The 22,119-nt window shown below is 41.5% G+C and overlaps 1 protein-coding gene across 1 annotated transcript; it reads left to right on the plus strand.

Annotated features, from left to right (window-relative positions):
* The first annotated feature begins 2,159 nt into the window (after positions 1-2,159).
* Positions 2,160-18,007, plus strand: LOC128619929 (uncharacterized). The gene is made up of 3 exons (XM_053644456.1): positions 2,160-2,605; positions 13,574-16,606; positions 16,711-18,007. The coding sequence occupies exons 2-3, from the start codon at positions 15,902-15,904 to the stop codon at positions 16,825-16,827; spliced, it is 822 nt and encodes a 273-aa protein (XP_053500431.1). The 5' UTR covers positions 2,160-2,605; positions 13,574-15,901; the 3' UTR covers positions 16,828-18,007.
* The last annotated feature ends 4,112 nt before the right edge of the window (positions 18,008-22,119 follow it).

Genomic DNA, 22,119 nt, shown 5'->3' on the forward strand with positions numbered 1-22,119 from the left:
TCTCTTGTTGAACCATGAAGCAATAAAGACTGAATTCTTTACTGCAATATTTAATGTCTCTTTTCTTATTGGAAAACAACAAATGTTTACTTTAGAACAGGGAACATACTCTGAAGTAATATTGCCTTAATATCCATTTATAAGTGAGAAATGTGCTTGTTACCCATGAATACGTTTGGGGAATGTTTAAACTATTTGTTAGTATTGAACAACTACGAGAAAAACTGTGCTTTTGTGTAACATCATAGTGCTTTTTCTGCTAATTTAACTGTCTGTGTTGAAATGCCCATTCTATATTCATTTCATACTTATAAGCTACACATTCACAGGTTGTACTATAAAGTATAAAGTAAATAAACCTATAAAGTGTGTATATTGCACAACACAAGCTATTAGTATCTTTTATTTTTAGCAATTAAGTTCATTGTTAGGACAGAAACAAGTGTAAAGGGGCTATAAGACAAAAATAAGATAAAAACCAATAAAGGCCTTATAAATAGCTTGTAATGGCATACAAGTCCATAACTAGTCACTTACAAATGCAGTTATTAGTCATTAATTAGTTTCGGATCCTTAAAAAAAAGTGTTACCAATTTTTTTTTTTTTTAAATTTTGTGTTGTTTACATTCATATTGGAGGAAAACACGTTCAGAAAATATTATGTAGTTTGTATTCCTTCTCTCTGACTTTTTTGTCTGATATAAGCTTTATGTCTTTATATTTGTATACTGTAAACATATGATTTATGAATGTTTTTCTCCATTCATTGGTCCATTGTTCCACTCATTTCTTGCTCTCTCTCTCCTTCTTTTATATTTTGAATGTTCTCCACTGTATCTCTTCTAGACCATCAAAGCATTCTCATAATCCAATTCAGAAGTGAAGTTTAGATAAGGCTGTCCTCGCTCAGAGATTACATCAAGAGAATCATGAGTTGGTAAAAGGACCTTCTATCTCAATTCACTTTCCGAGCCCCCTTGGTTCATGGAACTCTATCCACTGTGTATTGTTGCGCTCAGTCACAGTGAAGGATGGCTTCTATATTTTTTGGATGGTTTAACTGAAGAATATATATATATATATATATATATATATATATATATATATATATATATATATATATATACATATATATATATATATATATATATATATATATATAATTTTATTTTATTTTTTATTTTTTATACTCTGTTTATACAGCGTCAGATGGCATATATGTAACCAATTAATTTCTGAACTGTGATATACTAACATAAGGTTTTTGTGTTTGAAATGGAGGAAATTCAGGACCATTGTTACCCTCCCAAGGAGTGGTCGACCATCAACGCTCATTCCAAGAGCAAGACATGTAATAGTCAGTCACAAAGGAGCATGGCAAGGTTGCATGGCAGGGTTGCAAGGAAAAAGTCACAGCTCTCCATAAAGAACACTGTTGCTCTGCATTTTGCTAAATATCATATGGACAAGCCAGAAGGCTATTGGAAAAATGTTTTGGGACCAGTGAGACCAAAATAGAACTTTTTGGTTTAAATGAGAAGTGTTATGTTTGGATAAAAAAAACAACAAAAAAAACAAAACAAAACTAAACACACTGGATTCCAGCATAAGAACCTTAACCAGGGACAGTGTTTGCGTACAGCAGAGTGTGGCAGTTGCCATACCCTGTCATTCAGACAAAACAGGGGAAATAAACAGCTCATGATTATGCTCATTAATGATAATCCAAATATTTTGAGAACAGATCTGAACATTGGTAGCTCCCAAAAGGGACAATTCATGTTAGCGGGAAGTCTTTCACGATGAGCGTGCTGTTATGAGCTAAACGGCAACTTTGGATCCCGCTTCAGGATTGTGGGTAGTGTAGTTCTTTTACCAGTGCTTTTGGCAATTAAAATACTTTTTTTATTTGAACAATGTAGAAATCATAATAGCAGATTTTACATGAGCATATAAAATAATATAACAATCTCGCCCACCCTCAGTCCTCATTTAATGCCATTTACTGTGAGTTTTAGTTAATAATGCATCATGCAGTCTAATATTTAGTCTATATTTTAGGTTCATAGTCGGTTAACTCTATGTGCTATCAAACCATTAAAAAAATCTGTTTGTTGGTAGTTGTCATGACAACGTCTTGCTGGTGGGTTTGGACTACCTATCACAGTATGAATGGCAGATAGTTTTGTGAAGTGTGTTGATATTATCAACTTGATAAACAGTCTAATTTTATTAGTTCTGTTGCTGGAGTTGGACTTTGGCAGAAATTGCAGCTGTGAAAAGTAAATTTAAACAGCCCAAGAGGCTGTTTCAGAGTTTGTATTGCTTTTTGGAAGGAAGCCAATATTTGGCTGAAAAAAAACAAAACAAAACACCTATCAGAAATAGAACAGAAACTTTAGAAGTGGTCAAATCAACAATTTGGTATATTCTTAAAAAAAAAAAAAAAGGAATACACTGGCGAGCTCAGCAACACCAAAAGGCATGGAAGACCATGGACGACAACTAAAGTGGATCATTGTAGAATTATTTCCTTGATGAAGAAAAACACCTCACAACATCTAGCCAAGTCAGGAACACTCTGGAGGAGGTAGACATATCATTGGTAAGGTCTACAATCAAGAGACACCTTCATGAATGTAAATACATACAGTCCATCGCAGGGCACAATCACATACACACTCACACACCCATTCATACTATTTATGATAATGTTATATCCAATTACTTTTGAGCCTGTGAAAATGGAGGGACTCCATTTGGCTGTAATTCCTAAACCGTTAATGCTATATATTTTCTTTTACATTCCTTGAATTAGAAAGTCTACACTTTGATTGTTTCATTTCAAATCCACTGTGGTGGTGTACAGAAGCAAAATGATGAAAATTGTGTAACTGTCCAAATACTTATGGACCTGGCTGTATGTCCAAAAGTATGTATAGACCTGATCATTAAACATCCCTTTTCAAAACCAGGGGCATTAATATGGAGTCTGGTAAGGCTTTCCATTAAATTTGGACCATGGCTGTTAGATTTTGCCCATTCATCCACAAGAGCACAAGAAGTTGGGCACTGAAGTCTGGCAAGACGGTCTGGCACAAAATTGGTATTCCAATTCAATTCTAAAGGTGTTGAGGTCAGGGCTCTGTGCAGGCCATTCGAGTTCCATACAAACCTGGGTAAACCATGTGTTTATGGACATTTCCATTTACATTTATGGCATTTGGCAGATGCCCTTATCCTGAACGACTTACAAGAGTTCTATGAAGTCTCTATCAATAAATACATCCTGATACTGGTTCACTAGGTCATTGCCTAAGAACACCATGAGTCAAAAGATTCTGTTGGGGAGGTAATATTGTAAGAAAAGCACACAGACACACAGATAACACAATTTGTTTTATTAAAGTGCTAATTTAAGCACTTCTCAAAGTGGTAGGTCTTTAGACATCGTTTGAAGACTGCCAGTGACTCAGCTATTTGGACAAGCTAGGGGAAGTTCATTCCACCACCTCTGTGTCAGAAAAGAGAAGTGTCTTGATGCATGGCTTCCTTGTACCTGAGAGATGCTGGGACCAGAGGACCTCATTTTGTGCACAGGGGCATTGTCATTCTGGATCAGGATTGGGCTTGGCCCCATCTTAATGCTACTGTATAAAAGGACATTCTAGATAATTGGGGAAGATTTTCATATGGGTGTTATGGACAGGCACCCAGATACCTTTGGCCATATAGTGTAAATGCCAGGAAGCTGTATTCACTGGCTACGATGCGTCATCAAGTTTGGCATCACCACCATGTTAGAGTGGTATAAAGCAAACTTTACAGATCCTGCAACAAGGCATTACATTTCACTATTAGGTGTTTTATTTTAGCAATTTATGTGTTGATCATGATCACCAGTCATGCATGTACAGTATCTCACAAAAGTGTGTACACCCCTCACATTTTTAAATATTTGATTATATCTTTTCATGTGACAACACTGAAGAAATGACACTTTGCTGCAATGTAAAGTAGTGAGTGTACAGCTTGTGTAACAGTGTAAATTTACTGTCCCCTCAAAATAACTCACACAGCCATTAATGTCTAAACCACTGGCAACAAAAGTGAGTACACCCCTAAGTGAAAATGTCCAAATTGGGCCCAATTAGCCATTTTCCCTCCCCGGTGTCATGTGACTTGTTAGTGTTACAAGGTCTCAGGTGTGAATGGGGAGCAGGTGTGTTAAATTTGGTGTCATCGCTCTCACACTCCTTCATACTGGTCACTTGAAGTTCAACATGGCACCTCATGGCAAAGAACTCTCTGAGTATCTGAAAAAAAAGAATTGTTGCTCTACATAAAGATGGCCTAGGCTATAAGAAGATTGGCAAGACCCTGACACTGAGCTGCAGAATGATGGCCAAGACCATACAGCGGTTTAACAGGACAGGTTTCACTCAGAACAGGCCTCGCCATGGTGGACCAAAGAAGTTGAGTGCACGTGCTCAGCGTCATATCCAGAGGTTGTCTTTGGGACATAGACGTATGAGTGCTGCCAGCATTGCTGCAGAGGTTGAAGGGGTGGGGGTTCAGCCTGTCAGTGCTCAGACCATACACTGCACACTGCATCAAATTGGTCTGCATGGCTGTCCTCCCAGAAGGAAGCCTCTTCTAAAAATGATGCACAAGAAAGCCCACAAACAGTTTGCTGAAGACAAGCAGACTAAGGACATGGATTACTGGAACCATGTCCTGTGGTCTGATGAGTCCAAAATAACCTAATTTGCTCAGATGGTGTCAAGCGTGTGTGGCGGCAACCAGGTGAGGAGTACAAAGACAAGTGTGTATTGCCTACAGTCAAGCATGGTGACGGGAGTGTCATGGTCTGGGGCTGCATGAGTGCTGCCGGCACTGGGGAGCTACAGTTCATTGAGGGAACCATGAATGCCAACATGTACTGTGACTTACTGAAGCAGAACATGATCCCCTCCCTTCGGAGACTGGACTGCAGGGCAGTATTCCAGCATGATAATGACCCCAAAACACACCTCCAAGATGTCCACTGCCTTGCTAAAGAAGCTGAGGGTGAAAGTGATGGACTAAATCCTATTGAGCATCTGTGGGGCATCCTCAAATGGAAGGTGGAGGAACACAAGGTCTCTAACATCCACCAGCTCTGTGATGTCATCATGGAGGAGTGGAAGAGGACTCCAGTCTCAACCTGTGAAGCTCTGGTGAACTCCATGCCCAAGAGGGTTAAGTCGGTGTTGGAAAATAATGGTGACCACACAAAACATTGACACTTTGGGCCCAGTTTGGACATTTTCACTTAGGGGTGTACTCACTTTTGTTTGTTTAGACATTAATGGCTGTGTGTTGAGTTATTTTGAGGGGACAGTGTTGTCACATGAAAATATATAATCAAATATTTACAAAAATGTGAGGGGTGTACTTACTTTTGTGAGATGCTATACATGCAAACTCTACGCTCTAGTTCATTACTAGAAGTGTAAGACCAATATTGTTTTTTTTTTTTTTTTTACGGTTATTTCACTCACAAGTGTTTAAAAGACTTAAGAGTAAAAATCTAACAAACCTCCTGCATCATGCTGCATTTTTTGTATGGTGCAGGAACTGTAATATGCTGTGTATTTTGTAAAAACTACAGGGCTCAGTGTGTAGTCCTTTTTGGATACCTTTTGACTGCTCTCATCTATTTCCATATAATTAATTAGAAAAGGTGTGGCATACTCTCTCTCCCCTGTCAATCACAGCAACACAGTCACAGCATCTGTGAATTCATGTATAGTATGTGGAAGAGGGTGGATAATGCTTTCCTCCTCCCTGTGACAGTAGTTTAAAAAGATGCAGTTGGTTAGCTTCACATGTCTCAGAGAAAGCATGTGTTAGCCTACACCCTCCATGGTTGGTAGATGTTGTATGATAGGGGAGAGCTGGCTGGTAGGTGGGAAATGGCAAGTGACCAAATTATGGAGAAAATTGGAGGAAAAAAATAGAAGTGCCTTTTCAAGCTTACAGTCAACTAGCTGCTACATTTGTATCATAAATGTGAAAAATATCTCACGTAAAAATTTTTCATGTGAAATTGGCATTTAATGTCATGCTGGCAGCTGACACTCACTCCAAATGACCAGCACAGCCTGTGCAGTACTTGTGCCATCTGTTCCACAGTTGGTGAATGGTGCTTACTGAGTGTAGATATGCCCTCTGCTCTTTCAGCAGCTCACTTGGCTGCCACAACATCACCAAGTGATGAATAAGCCAGCATCTCTCAGCATTTGTCTATAACCTTGTCTAACTACGGAGACTAGCTCACAGATGTTCAATTTGTTTTTAATAAACTTGGTTGCACATCTTCTGTTTCCAAATTATAGTCATACATGTTATACATGTTTTTCTGGCAAATAGAGATAGAAATATTGGATTTTAATTTTCAGCACTTTGTGCTATATTTATTTATGAGGCAAGAGTAGTGAAGTGGCAAGAATCAATTATATTGATTAGCCACATCACAGAATGAATGCAAATATGTTTATGTAGCATTAAGAGCTCACCATTCCCTTCCTTTCCCTTTTTAGCAATTCCTCAACAGATAATAAACTAATAGATTTCCAAGACAATAAAGCCTTTCCTTCTAGTTGTGCATGCTTTCACAGGACTGATTTGGTCCACTTCATTTCAAGTATTACTCGGCATATATTGATTTGACTACCACTTACATACAAATAGCTCTCTAAAACTCATATCATCAAAGCTCATAATTTGGAGGCCTTGTTTTCAAAGTGATTCATAGAACAGGCATTGTCTGTGTGTCTCACAATGTCTGTGTGATATTTATATGAGAGGAGGAAATAAGGGCACTAATGTTTTGCTATTGAACACTAACACATTGTTTCCATGGTAGCAAACATGTCCAGTGTCCCCCTGCCTTACTTTGATAAATGTGTTTTCACCCTGCCAAGCTCCTGATTTTTTATTTTTCACCATAGCGTTGTGTTAGTTACACATTAGTCTCAGCTCAAGCACAATTTAACTGCAGGATATGCTCTCAATAAATGTGCCATAAGTTTAAGTCTGCCTATTTTGATGGCTGTATTACATAGTGTCAGTGTGCTTCCTGCAGCTGCATCTTAGATAGCCTAATTAAGTCCAGACATATGAATATCTTTAAAGAATTATGTTTCACTCTTATTGAAAAAATATTCATCTGTTCTATTCCTGGTGCATTTAAATGTCCACTCTTATTCCTATGTCATCTCTCTCAATACCCTGTTTTGTTTTGGTATCCTGTCCTAATTGAATATACTTTGATTGACTGAGGAGATTGATTTCTTCTTCCCATGCTGAGAGTACATACCATTCTCCTTCTGTTGAGTTTTTTTTCCACCCTGAAAATTGAAGAGCGTGTTTCTCCTAGTTCAGGTGATGTTTCAACCACATTTATTTGCATCAGCACTCTATAAACGAAAGCAAGTAAAACATATTTGACACATTGTAAATGTCAGTGGAGAGTGGAGAGCAGACCTGGAGATGCACTCAGCTAAGTTCATCACTCTCTGCAGGGCTTTGTGGTCCTGGATTAAGCAGTTTCCATACCATGCTGAGATGCATTGATGCAAGATGTATTTCCTCCGCAGTCTCAGATGGTACAGTTGTCTGGCTTTGTTCACCCGTGCTTAAATGTGACAAGTCCAGGTCAGGGCCTCAGAGATGTGTACTCCAATGTACCTGAAGCTGCTCACTTTCCACATGGGTCCCATCAATCTCAAGTGGGGAATAGTCCTGCTGTTGCCTCTTTCTGAAGTCCACAGCCAGCTCCTTGGTTTTACTGACATTGAGACTGTTAGCCTGGCACTAAGCTACAAGTTCCTCCACCTCATCAAGGTAGGCGTCCTCATTGTTGTTGGAGATGAGGCCCATAACAGGACCCAGTCACAGAGGGGAGCCTCAAGGCCGAGATCCCTGATCTTCGAGGCCAGCCTGTGTGGAGCTATGGTATTGAAGGCTGAGAGATAGTCTATAAACAGCAGCATCACATAGTTCCCCTTGTTGCTATCAGTGTGGGTGAGGGTGGTGTATAGGATATGAGAGATCGCATCCTCAGTAGACATATTGGGGCGGTAGGCGAACTGGAGTGGGTCAATGGTGTCAGGGATGCTTCATGACAAGCGATGTTAAGACTACAGGACAGTAGTCATTTAGGCAAGAGGGCTTATTGTTCTTTGTCACAGGAATAACTACAGATTTTTTAAAGCAGGTGGGGAACACACACTTAGCTAGGGACTATCGGGGTCGGCTGCTTTTCTGATGTTCACACGGACAGAGCTGCTTCCTTCTGTAGTGCTAGTCGGCAGGCTAGTGCTAGCGCTAGTGCAGTTAACAAGCAGACATAGAAAGTGTTCAGCTCATCAGCCAGAGAAGAGTCAGCTCACACCACGCCAGTGGATTTGCCTCCAAAGGCACTGCTTGTCCTCAGTCCCTGCCACATGCGTCGGGAGTCATTGAGCTGGAAATGAGACTCCATTCACTCCCTGTACTGGAGTTTAGTGGCTTTCACTGCACGTTGGAGAGCATAGCATGCCACTTTTTACTTGCTCATATTCCCTGACACGAGCCCTGTGTTGTAAGCGGCTGTGCGCGCATTCACCACAGCTTGGGTAGTTTTATCCGCCCATGCTTTCTGTTTTGAGAAAGTCCTTATTGTGATGGTGTGTGATGTATCCTCAATTAGTATGGCAATTTAACAGCCAATTTCCTTATAAAACTGCACAAAATACTACTGATACTACTGTTTAAGAGGACTACTGATACATTTTTAAATTGTCACACCGAATATTCCATTTGTTTAACTTAATACTGTTTACAGCTCTTTATATCAGATTTTTTTAAATGTAGAATTGTTTAATTTCATTATTTTTGAAGGCATTATTGCTTTACATCATTTCTTTAACACAGTATTTTTACACAATACTGTATATAAACTGGCTTCCACATCCCAAGTTTTTCTTCTAATTTGAATTTAATTCACTCAAATAATATAATCAAACATTTATTTGGCACAAACACTTTGAAACAAACAATCTTAGGATCAGTTGTGTTGTAAAAAATATACAATTTTACAGTAAATTTATAAACTTATAGCCTTATAGTACATTACATATGAAATAAATATTGTAACCTACTTCATCCCATTTTTGCTGTTAAGTGTTGGTTAGATGCTGTCACTGTAATTTTATAACCATTTACTAGAAACAAAACAATGCAAAGAGCTTGGAATATTCTTCAACTGAATGCTAGTGGTCCAGGTGTGACAGGCTTGTGATGTGATACATGGAAGGAGAGTGCTAGTCGACTATGGCATGGCATATCCAGCTTGTAAGAGGACCTTGTATGGGCCGATGTACCTGGCATTGAGCTTCTTGCAAGCTTGAGTGTTTTAAAGGTTTTTTGTTAATAACCATACTTAGTCTGGGGATGTCGGTCAGCAAATTAATTTTTCTTCTGAGCCACCTGTTCTAAGAACCCACTCTGCCTAAACCATTTGTTTTCTGCAGGAGAGTCTAGTGTGCATGCGATTTGTCTGTCAATATTCCAGGTTATTGCTCTTACAAAGCAGGAGGAGGGCAGTATGTTTTCTGGACTCTGGTCCTTGTTTTCAGTGGGATGGAGGCAGGAAAGAGAGACAGCCTTAGTGTTGGGCCTTGGAGCTGGGTCTATTCGAGAGCATAAAATAAAACTGGACAAAGACAAAACCCACTGGGCTTGGCGAGAATTCAGGATCCAGATTGGCTGCTTTCAGGTACGCAAGGGTCTTGTGGTCTATGAAGATTGTGAAAGGATTGGCTGCTCCCTCCAGCCAGTGATGATACTCCTCTAGGGCAAGTAGCAATGGAAATAGAGCCCCGGATGAACCATTTATAGAAGTTGGTGAAATCTAGGAATCTTTGAAGCTCCTTGACTGTCGTCTGTGAATGCCACCACTTTTTCTTGGTCCAAAACCACCCCTCTGGGGCCTATGATGTATCCAAGGATGGAGATGGTGGACACAGGGAATTCACACTTCTCCCCTTTTATGTAGAGCTGGTTATTGAGAAGGCAGGACAGGACTTGCTTAACATGCTGAATATGACCTTCCAGAGATGGTGGAGATGGTGAATAAATTAATATGTTGTCAATGTATGCGATTACAAATTTTCCCAGCATGTCTTTTAAGATACCATTAATGAGACACTGGATATCTGAGGGCATGTTCTCCCTGTGCTGTGGGGGTTTCCTCCGGGTTTCCTCCGGGTTTCCTCCGGTTTCCTCCCCCAGCCCAAAGACATGCATGGTAGGCTGACTGGTGTGTCTAAAGTGTCCATAGTGTATGAATGGGTGTGTGAGTGTGTATGTGATTGTGCCCTGCGATGGACTGGCACCCTGTCCAGGGTGTACTCTGCCTTGTGCCCGATGCCTCCTGGGATAGGCTCCAGGTTCCCCCGTGACCCTGAAAAGGAGTAAGCGGTCGAAGATGGATGGATGGATGGATGGATGGATATCTGAGGGGGTGCAAGAGAGCCCATGTGGCCTGACACAGTACTCAAAGTGATGAGAGGTGGTGCTAAAGGTGTCTTCCACTCATCGACCCTTTCTGATCTGAACAAAGTTGTGTACTGCATTCATCAAATTATGTGAATATTCTTGCCGAACAGAGTACTTCCATGGCTCTGGACCAGCAGTGACCAGCAGAAGGGGATAACAATACTCGACTGTGATTTGGTTGAGCCCTTGATAATCAATACAAGTATGAAGTTCCTTTCCTTTCTTCTCCACAAGAATCCAGCTTATGCCGGAGAGGTGGAGGAGTAGAACTTGAAGTGCCTCCATGGCTTGCTGTTCAGCTAAGGAAAGGGGGTAGATACGATGTGTGGTGGAGTGGTACATGGAAGAAGCTCTATGGGTTTTCTATAGGTGTACCAGGGTTTTCTTACAAGCAATGCACTGAGCAACACAATGATTGGAGTGACCACAGTAGAAACACAGCTTTTCCCTTTTCCATTTGTCACACTCTGCGGGGCCTGGTCTAATGCAGTCTGGTCTGACCCAGCTGCATGGACTCCATTTTCGGGCATAGGGCTCACAGCCCCCTTGTACAATTGATGGTTACGGATGAGGTGATCCAGAGAGATGACTAAATCAACCAAGGAGTCGAGGGATATTTTATCATCATGGCAGGCCAGCTTGACCAGATGCTGTTGGTGATCCCTTTCAAAGGGAACTCCACATTGCATTTAGCATAACGCTATGGGAAGTGCCCTCGCACGCAACCGACATCTGAAGCTTGTGTAACATCATGCCTATTTATAGGCCTGCCATGATCAGGTGACGTGGCAATTAAGTGTGTCGCAATATATATCCAGCACTTGTGAACTGCGCCGTCAGCCTTATTATCTTCAGCGAGACTTCATTTCGGTCATTTGTGTAACGCTCGCAAAAAGATGCTTCATTTCCTCTTTCAAAAAAATCTCTTCACCTTTCTATCCCTTTAAAAAAAAGAAAAGAAAAAAAAAGAATGAGCAAGAGAGAATTCAGAAAGTATGTTACGCCTTGCTCCATTTCATCACAGGGGGAGACAGATACACTTTCTATGTGATGTGTTTAGGGGTGGAGCATGCCACAGCAGCCCTCGATGGGTCTGACGGTGAGCATTGTGAATGCTTTATAATTAGGCAGCCCTGCTCCTGACTCGCTCTCTTCTTGGCTGAAGGGAGATGGGTTTCAGAGCCTCGCGGATCTGGGCCAGCTGCTGCTGAGGCAGGCAGCCGGCTCAGTTCCTGGGGATCTCATATGGATCTGGAAAAGGAGCCTAAGACAAGTGCGGCTCTATCTCTTGCTCTGTCTTCCAGGTCTGGCTCTCTGCCTGATTTTGGAGCTCGTGTCGCGACTCCTCCTTCCGCTATGGAAAACCAAAACACCCTCTCTGACTCCGAGTAGCCAGTAGGGGGCGCCACTGCACTAAAAACTGAGAGCAGCTCTGAAGCATATAAAGAGCTGGTTGAGGTGATTACTAGGGCAGTTGAAAAGCTAAATATAGACTGGCCCTGGGAAGAGGAAGTGGCTCATAGCAGGCTGGATGAGCACTTCCTTCCAAGTGAAAAAAAATCTCCATCTCACTGCAGAATACTCCCCTTTTTTCCAGAAGCGCATGATGAAATATCACGCTTCTGAGGAAAACCCTACACTAGCCGTGTTTATAACCCCACGATGTCTGATTATTCAGCCGCCATGTGGCATGAGCAGCACGGCTATTTAGCTATGATGAAGGTGAAGTAGGCGCTTGCGAGCCACCTCTCTCCATTGACGGCAGGTAATTTAGGGGTCCCACAGGGTCCCAGGTGTCAGTCATCGATGAAAAATGGAAAGAGGAATACTTACCGAGCTTCAGACTGAGAGATGTTTCAGAAATCCTGGACTCACCTGACCTCACATTGACTGCGGCAAATGGAACTGAAATGCCTTACCTGGGATGGATTGAGATAACCTTCCAACTTGCCTCAGAAACTAACCAAGCCAATGAACTGCTGATTCCAATGCTTGTGATGAAATGGTGTCACCTGTCCCATCCCATCATAGGTTTTAATGTCATCGAGCACATCTTGGCAAAGACTGATAAGAGCAAACAGTACAGTACTGTGAAGAAATCTTTCCCAAGTCTCAAAAGAAATAAGGTGAGAGCAGGCTGTTAGTGCAGAACACTAACATACAAGCTGTTAAGTATACAGGCTGTTAGTGCAGAACAGGTAGATGAGTATGCAGTGAAAACAAAGAAAGAGATGGGTGCAGTACCAAAACACAGTAGAATTCAGATTGTGTGACGTGTAGCTGCTCAGCCTTTTAAAGATGACATGACCATGTTGTTTCAGCCAGACCTGAACCCCCAGTGGCCAGATGATTTTGAGATCTATTACACACTAGTCAGAGTCAAGAAAGGTGTTTTTCCAGTCATCACTGTTGATGTTTCTAACCCAACTGACCATGACATTGTTTTGCCAGGGTGCACTGTAATTGGCACAGTACAAACCGTAATGACTATGTTACCTGCCCAGATTTTTGATAAGGCTTCAACACCAGCCACCGTGAACCACACCAGCATCCAGGCCCCATGTAGTGAACAGTGGGATCCACCTGTAGATGTAAGTTACTTGAAAGAATAACAGAGACAAATGGTTAGACAAATGCTCAGAGAAGAGTGTCATTCCTTTTCAAGATCAGACAATGATATTGGCTTTATTGATAGATTGCAAATGGCCATCTCTCTCAAAGACCCCAAACCAGTCAAACGCACATACATGTCATTACCCAGGCCACTGTACCAGAAGATGAAAGGTTACCTCTATGACCCAAAAGCACAGGGTTGGGTTAGGAAGTCGAACTCATCGTATTCTTCCCCTATTGTGTGTGTGAGAAAAAAAGATGACACCCTTCAGTTGTGTATACATTATAGACCTGAACAGTAAGGCCCATCCCTCGGGTCCAAGACATCATGTACAGTCTAGGTGGTAATTCCTGGTTCTCTCTCCTGGACCAGGGAAAAGCTTACCACCAGGGATTTATTTCTGAAGAGAGCAGACCAATGACAGCCTTTGTTACTCCATGAGGACTCTATGAGTGGATATGCATCCCTTTCGGCCTCATGAATGCCCCTGCTGCTTTCCAACGCTGTATGGAGGAATGTTTGGAAGGGCTAAAAGTGTTGAAACGCCTCAGAAAGTATGGCATCAAACTCAAACCAAGTAAGTGCAACCTCTTTAAATCTGAAGTCCGTTATTTGGGGAGAATTGTCTCTGCAGAGGGAAGTAGAGTTGATCCAGCAGACTTTGAAGCAGTTAGGGCCTTGAAAGACATCAGACCACAGAATGTGGGCCAGCTCAGAAAAATGCTTGGGTTACTCACCTACTACAGGCAGTACATTAAAGACTTTTCCAGAAAGGCCAGTTGCCTGTACGAGCTATTGAAAGCAGATTCAAATGAGGTCCCTGAAAACACAAGAAAACCAAAAACAAAGAAAATGACTCATGTTGTGCCCTCAAACAAGCCAATCATGTGGACCGACCAGCACTAGCAGGCACTTGAACAGCTGATTGATTGTTTGCTCCATCCACCAGTGTTAGGGTTCCCTGATTTCACTCAGCTGTTCATAGTACATACTGACGCATCACATCAAGGCTTGGGAGCAGTATTGTATCAAAAACAAGATGGCAAACTGAGAGTCATTGCCTATGGCTCCCGCTCGTTGACAGCAGCTGAGAAGAACTACCACTATCATGCAGGCAAGTTAGAATTTCTAGCTTTAAAATGGGAAGTCACTGACAAGTTCCGGGATTATTTGTACTATGCTCCAACCTTCACTGTGTATAGTGACAACAACCCGCTCACGTATGTCCTGTCCACTGCAAAACTGAATGCAACCACTTCCAGGTGGGTTGCAGAGTTGGCTGATTTTTACTTCACGATAAAGTACAGACCAGGGAAAGAGAACAGTGACGCAGATGCTTTGTCAAGGATGCCACTGGATGCAGAGTCACTGATGAGAGAATGTTCTGAGGAGTTGCCACCTGACGCCATCGCTGCCACCATTCAAGCTGTTCAGGTTCAAGAAGCGACCCTGCCATTTTCAGCTATATGTATGTCAGTCTCCACCGGAGGTGAGATAACCACTGCATCAGTCAGACCTATACCAAAAGATAAGTTAAGAGATGCACAAAGATCAGACCCATGCATCTGTCCTGTGCTAGATAGTAAACTGTCAGGCTCCAAACCGCTACCTAGAGAGCTAAAGACATTCAGCCCAAAGACAAAATGCCTGTTCAGAGAATGGGAAAAGCTGACAGTAGACAGTGACGACATTCTGTACAGGAAAACCAAAGCCCACAAACAGTTGGTCCTACCAGAACAGTACAAAGGAAAAGTACTGGAAGAGCTGCACAATAACATGGGACACCAAGGTGCTGACTGCACAGTATCTCTAGTACGTGAACGCTTCTTCTGGCCCGATATGCAATCTGACATTGAGCACTATGTGACAAAAGCTTGCACCTGTCTCAAGCAGAAAAAGCCATGCCATGAAATGAGAGCTCCCTTGGCAAATATTGTGACAACACAGCCATTTGAACTCATATGTATTGATTTCCTCCATCTTGACTGATGCAAAGGTGGATACAAGTACACCCTTGTCATTGTTGACCATTTCACCCGTTTTGTTCAAGCATATGCCGCCACGTCAAAGTCAGGGAAAACTGCTGCACACCTCATCTTCAATGACTTTGCTGTCAAGTTTGGGTTTCCCTCAAACTGCATTCATCATGACCAAGGGGAAGAGTTTGAAAATCAGTTGTTCACTCACTTAAAGAAACTCAGTGTCATGGCTGGGTCCAGAACAACACCATATCACCCGATGGGAATGGCAAAGTGGAGCAGATGAACAGGACATTGTTGCAAATGCTTAAGACGCTGACTGAAACACAGAAATCGAACCGGAAAGAGTCTCTGAACAAACTGGTGTATGCCTATAACTGTACCTGTTGTGAAGTGACAGGTTACTCACCATTCTATCTGCTGTTTTGGAGATCACCTAGGCTTCCAGTTCACATGCTGTTCAGACTGTACACAGAGTCAGGATCCAGTCAACCAGACTATGTGGAGAAATGGAAATGGGGTATGGAGGAAGCATACGCCATTGCAAATGAGAATGCTCAGACAGCTGCTGAAAGGAGTAAAAGGTATTATGATACCAAAGTGAGGAGTTCAGTGCTACAGCCTGGTGAGCGGGTCCTGATGAAAAACCTGACACCAAGAGGAGGACCAGGTATACTCCGTGACTACTGGGTAAAATACAGTTCACACAGTGGTGAGACAAATGGGATCTGATCTGATGATCTTTGAAGTGAGACCAGAAAAGGGTAAGGGACATTCCAGGGTCCTGCATAGAAACCTGCTCATGTCCTGTGATCACTTACCTTTTGAGACACAGCCTGAAGTAACTAATAATTACAAAATAAACAGAAAAGAAGGCACACACATGTGTCACAGCCAGAAGACTCAGATGAAGTCAGTGGAGATGAATGTGACCTTCATTATGAGCCAATTCAGGTCCACACACCACCAGCAGCATTTACTGAAAAACATGTTAAGCAAGAGAGACATCCTGAACATGAGCCTGAACACAGTAGAACAGAGAGTTGAACTAGCAGTCCCTGTTGCCATGCCAACCCAGCCTCTCATTGGAGATCAGCCGGAAGAGCTCATCACACCTGAAAACGTGTCGGATGAGGAGATGAATGTACCTGCAAAGAATCTGCCTGATTCACCTGATGCCTCTCCTGCATCAAGTGCTGCTGAACCTGAGGAGCTGACCTACCAGCTACCACAGAGTGAGAGACACCCGCCAAGGCACATCACCTACGATCAGCTGGGTACTCCATCCTGCTATAGTATCCAGCCACAGCCGCAGTTGTTGCCTTTCTACCCTGCACCAGGACTGGTCCCATGGTTGCCACCCTTGCAGCCATACTACCTTACCATACAACCTTCAGCCACCCTGTATGTATGGACTCCAGCAAACGTGAGTTTACAGACGTGACATACTGAAATAGAATCATGAACTACTAATGGACTGTTTTCATAGACTGTTTACACGGGCTGTTGAAATGAAATTTGAATTTGCAGACTGCACAGATCATTGATACCGATGGACTGTTGATCAAGAGTATGTGCAAAGACTCTTTATGGACTGTTTATACAATAGCCAGTCAACAGATATGGACTGTGAATATGGACTGTTGACATATTTGAACTGTGACCTTTGACCTAATTACCACCTTATAGAAGAGGATTTCCAGTGTCAAGTTCTTGAGAGACTGTTTAAAGGAAAATTGTTTGATTTATTTAACGTAGAGACAACATTTACTTTGTAGGGGAGAGTGTAACAAGTTAAATAGTCAAATGTTTAAAAAAGAGAGTTAAAAGAGTATTTATTTTTCGCTGTTGTTCCATTTTAATGTGTTAATACATTGATGATTTAAGTAAGTATAACGCTGATCAGTCATCTATTAGGATGGTCTGAATCCTGCACTCTGGGATCGATTGCTTTAGTCTCCGCCCACATACCTGGAGGAAAAGCGATAATTTTCTATTCGAGTAAAGCTCTCGTGGAAGTAACACCGACCGTCATGCTTGTGACTTATTTCTCCTCTATATAGGTATGTTGTGCAGGTTTAACTCGACTGTTTTATCTGTGTTGACTTGCTGACATATTGAGACGTACTTATATTTTGTTTCTGATAGTTTTTGAGTAGATATAAGTAAGTTTTTTCGTGTCTGTGTACGCGCACACGTGCAGGTCCTCGCCTTGTACTGAAAACCAGAACAGCGCTAGCTTGTGTTTAGCCGTAATTTGAACATGTGGACATGAAAGGCGTATTTTTATGTGTACTTTTATTTAAATAATGTTTAATGCACTTTAGGTTTACTGTTTTGAACAACTTTTTGTTTGTGTATATTGTTGTATTTTTGACTATTGATTCGAGTAAAGCTTTTGTGGAAGTAACACCGACCGTCATGCTTGTGACTTATTTCTCCTCTATATAGATAGGGGGACAACAATCACACTTGACGAATTGCGTGAAGCCGTGTGAATAAATATGCATTCTTAAAGGCCACATCTGTACTATGATTACAAGATTGACTCACCTGTTTCAAATCACCTTCTTATTTTAACTTGTCACATGTCTATTAGTCCTAAATTGCCCCTGTCCCAACGTCTTGGAATGTGTTGCATGCATCAATTTCAAAATAAATGTTTACCTTCAAAAACTATGCAGTTGATTAGGTAAAAAAATCAAATACCTTGTCTTTATACATTTTTTGTTTAAATCAAAGTCAAAGTACATTTACAAATCACTCCTCTTTGTTTTTATTATCATTTTCCATACTGTCCCAACTTTTTTGGAATTGGGGTTATAGTTAAACCATGTAAAATATTAACAAAAAAAAAAAAAAACTGGTGGTTTTGCAATGGTAATACATACTGTTAATCACTAGAAAAAAATTAGGAAAATTCAAAATGGTCAAGCAACCTGTATTGGACCACTTGTAATGGAAGACAACTAAAAGCCATGGAAGACAACTAAAGCGGATGATTCTTGTTGAAGAAGAAACACAACATCTAACCAATTCAAGAACACTCTCTAGGAGGTAGGCACAACATTGTCAAAGCATGTAATTATGGATGGTTTACCTCAAGATGCAAACCACTGGTAACACTCAAAAACAGGAAGGCCAGATTAGACTTTGCTAAAAACAAACAAACAAAAATCCTCTAAAAAAAAAGTCTGACCAGTTATTGTGTAGTACTTGTGCCAGAATGATGGGAAGAGAAGAATATGGAGAAGAAAAGGAAGGGCTCATGATCCAAAGCATAACACATCATCTGTCAAACATGTGGAGGAAGTGTTACGGCATGGGCATGTATGGTTGCCAGTGGAACTGGGTCACTGGTGTTTATTGATGATGTGATTGCTAATAGAAGTAGCAGAATGAATTCTGTAGTGTATGGAGCTATATTTTCCTTCTCAGATTCAGTCAAGTGCTGCAAAACTGATAGGACAGCGCTTCACAGCACAGATGCATAATGACCCAAAACATATCTCAAAAGAAACGTAAGTGCTACTTAAGGCAAATAAATGAAATGTTCTTAAATATCTGATGACCTCAACCCAACTGAGCATGCTTTTTTCTTAATGAAGACAAACTGAAGGCAGACAGACACATAAAAATGCAGCTGCAGTAAAGGCAGCTGCAGTAAAGGCCTGGGAAAGCATCTCAGGGGAAGAAACTCAGCATTTGATGATGTCAATGGGTTCCAGACTTCAGGCAGTCATTGACTGCAAAGGATTTGCCTCCAAATATTAGAAATAATCCTTATATTTATGATTATTTTAATTTGTGCAATTACTTTTGAGGCCATGAAATGGAGGGACTCCATGGCTATAATTCCTAAACAGTATGTAGTAATGCAGTATTTTTGGTAAACCACTTGAATTAAATCTGAAAGTCTACACTTCAATCACATATTGAGTGCTTCATTTCAAATCCATTGTGGTGGTGTACAGAGGCATAATTACTTATGGACCTGACAGTGTGTGTACTGTGTGTGTGTGTATATATATATATATATATATATATATATATATATATATATATATATATATATATATATATATATATATATATATATATATAGCCTCAGAAGCTAGTGTTGCCCCCTTTAGAGATAACTTCATGTAGGCATTTTGCATAATTTTCCACCAGGCTTGCTGGAATTTTTGTCCATTATTTCATGCAATATTCTTTCAGTTGCAAGATGTTTGATGTATGTTTCAGTTGCAAGATGTCTGCGAGCAGTCGATCAGGCTCTACGGGACGAACAGGCCGGGTTTAGAAGCGGTCGGTCGTGCAGTGAACAAATCTTTGCTCTTCGAAACATCATTGAACAAAGCTCCGAATATCAGAAACCGCTCTTGGTCAACTTTATAGACTTTAAGAAGGCGTTTGACAGTGTCCACCGGAAATCGCTTTGGAACATCGCACGGCTATATGGCATTCCACAGCGGTTTATCGCCATTTTCCAGAACTTATATCAGGATTCTAGCTGTTGCATCCGGACGGACACAGGTCATACTGCCTTTTTCACCATCGAGACCAGAGTTAGACAGGGCTGCATTCTTTCACCATTCTTTTTCCTCATGATGATGGACTTCGTCATGCGACGAGCACTAACACAGCCAGCGTCTGGAATTCCGTGGACAGACCAAGGACGCCTGACCGACCTGGAATTCGCCGACGATATTGTGCTATTGGCGCAGAATGGGAAAGTTTTACAGGAGATGACCACTAGCCTGGAGCACGAAGCAGCCAAAGTTGGGTTACGGATCAGCACTGACAAGACCGACGTCATGGCGGTCGGCCGGATGACGCCGGTGCGGATCACGGTGAGCAATCAGCTGATCGAAGAAGTCAAACAGTTTACCTACCTTGGCAGCATTGTGGCTGCGGATGGTGGGACTAACGTGGATGTCAATCGCAGAATCGGCAGAGCATTTGCAGTCTTCCAACAGCTACAGCCGATTTGGGCTAGGCGAACTATCCACACCAACAACAAACTTCGCCTGTTTAATAGCATCATCATCCCAACCGCCATCTATGCATCTGAAACTTGGACGAGCTCGAGGGCAGTCATCCACAAGCTGAATGTGTTTCAGCAACGATGCCTGAGAAGAATACTCAGTGTATCATACCGTGATCGTATTTCAAATGAAGAAATTCTAAGAAGAACAAACTCCCGCAGCCTTGCAGAAATGGTCGTAGAGCGAAGAATGCGCTTTGCAGGACACATTCTACGGATGTCTGACCACCGCCACGCAAAGATCATGCTGCGCTGGACGCCGCCACGGGGGAAGAGAAAAGTAGGGCGGCCGCATAATACATGGCGACGAACATTCATGGAAGATCTACGAACGCTCGACGTCAAGTGGGAAGATGTGGAAATCGACGCTGCCGACTGAGCCCGCTGGCGAATGCTTGTTGCCCGATGCGCCCCACTGCGCGGACGGAACTAACTAACTAATGAACTGCCGAGAATGTACACAGGATGCAGAGCTGGATCCAAAACAAAAGAAAAGAGGAGATGCTACAAGACCTTCATTCCCTCCATCATCATGGAAAATGTCAGATCTCTTGGCAATAAGATGGATTAGCTCAACACCCTCATGGGGACCCAGAGGGAGTATTGGGAGTGCAGTGTGCTTTACTTCATCAGACATGGCTGCATGAGGATATACCAGACTTGAATGCTTCCATCCCTGGCTTTCAGACAGTGAGGGTGGACAGTGACACTGGACTGAGTGGTAAGAGCTTTCCTCTTGGAGGGGTTGCAACAGATGGTGTAACTAGGGACATGTTACTTTGAAGGAGCATCACTGTTGCCCAAACACTGAACTATTGGCAGTTTGTTTATGTCCATAGAATCTGCTTAGGGAATTCACGAATACCATTGTGGTTATTGTTTACATCCCACTGCCAGCTGATGCAGAAGTGGCGTGTGATGTCATACACTTGGCTAGCACGAGACTCGGCACCTGCACTCTTTCATTGTCATTTCTGGGGATTTTAATCATGTGTCATATTGGAAATGTGGGATAAAAAAGATAAAGTATATAAACTAATGAATAAAATATAGATAAGTAATATTGAAGAGTCGATGAAATGTTAAAAACTCAAAACAGCTGGATTTCGACATTAGATGGCGTGGTGGTTGTGTAAGAGCACACCAGAACGAAAATGACAAAGTTCTGACAGATGCACTGTTGAAGAGGGAAGCACCCAGACGCAAGTGAAAAGTTCACACATACAGAGAGGAAATTTAGGTTATTAACATTTAATTACCGATAACCGATGCCAATAGTTCTGCCTTTTATGCCTTCTTATAAATTAATAATAACTAATTCCACAATTCTGAAAGAAATGCAAATAAAAACTTTATTCTCTCCATTTCAACAAGCTGTTTCACAGTAACTGGTCTCATAAACAGAAAACACATTACTCAAATTAACATTAACACATTAACTAAATTCTGAAGATTAAATTAAGATTTCTTAAGTTATTGAATGTTATTAATTCATATCAACTGAATGCTAAAAACCTGCTGTTAGGCTCACATTCACTCACCACAAACTTAAGCATTTCTACTTCATCATTGAAAATCAAACTGGTAATACATATAATATTTTTATATATTAACATTAACTGGATATAAATACTGGATATACTACTCTACAAGTATATTTTTCTGTGCAATATATAATTTTTTGTCAATTCATCTTCATTTAAATCTTTCAACAGTGTACTGGCCCTTTAATTCATCGCGAGCAGCTCGGCAAAAAATAAATAAAAATAGACTCAATGCTGAAACTCCTGTTTTACTGCTGCTCACTTCCGGTGTAAAATTTTAGCAGTGCAGAGCCATCAGCCTCTGTTATCTGAAGCAAAGATGCAATTCACAGGCATGCCCCAGTATGA

This window comes from Ictalurus furcatus, chromosome 15 (assembly GCF_023375685.1).
Source record: "Ictalurus furcatus strain D&B chromosome 15, Billie_1.0, whole genome shotgun sequence".
In the NCBI taxonomy this organism is placed as follows: domain Eukaryota; kingdom Metazoa; phylum Chordata; class Actinopteri; order Siluriformes; family Ictaluridae; genus Ictalurus; species Ictalurus furcatus.

Coding starts and splice junctions, on each gene's coding strand:
- LOC128619929 (XM_053644456.1), top strand. CDS start 15,902: ATGGGATCTGATCTGATGATCTTTGAAGTGAGACCAGAAAAGGGTAAG. Junction 16,607..16,710: donor ATGTATGGACTCCAGCAAAC/GTGAGTTTACAG, acceptor TTGAATTTGCAG/ACTGCACAGATCATTGATAC.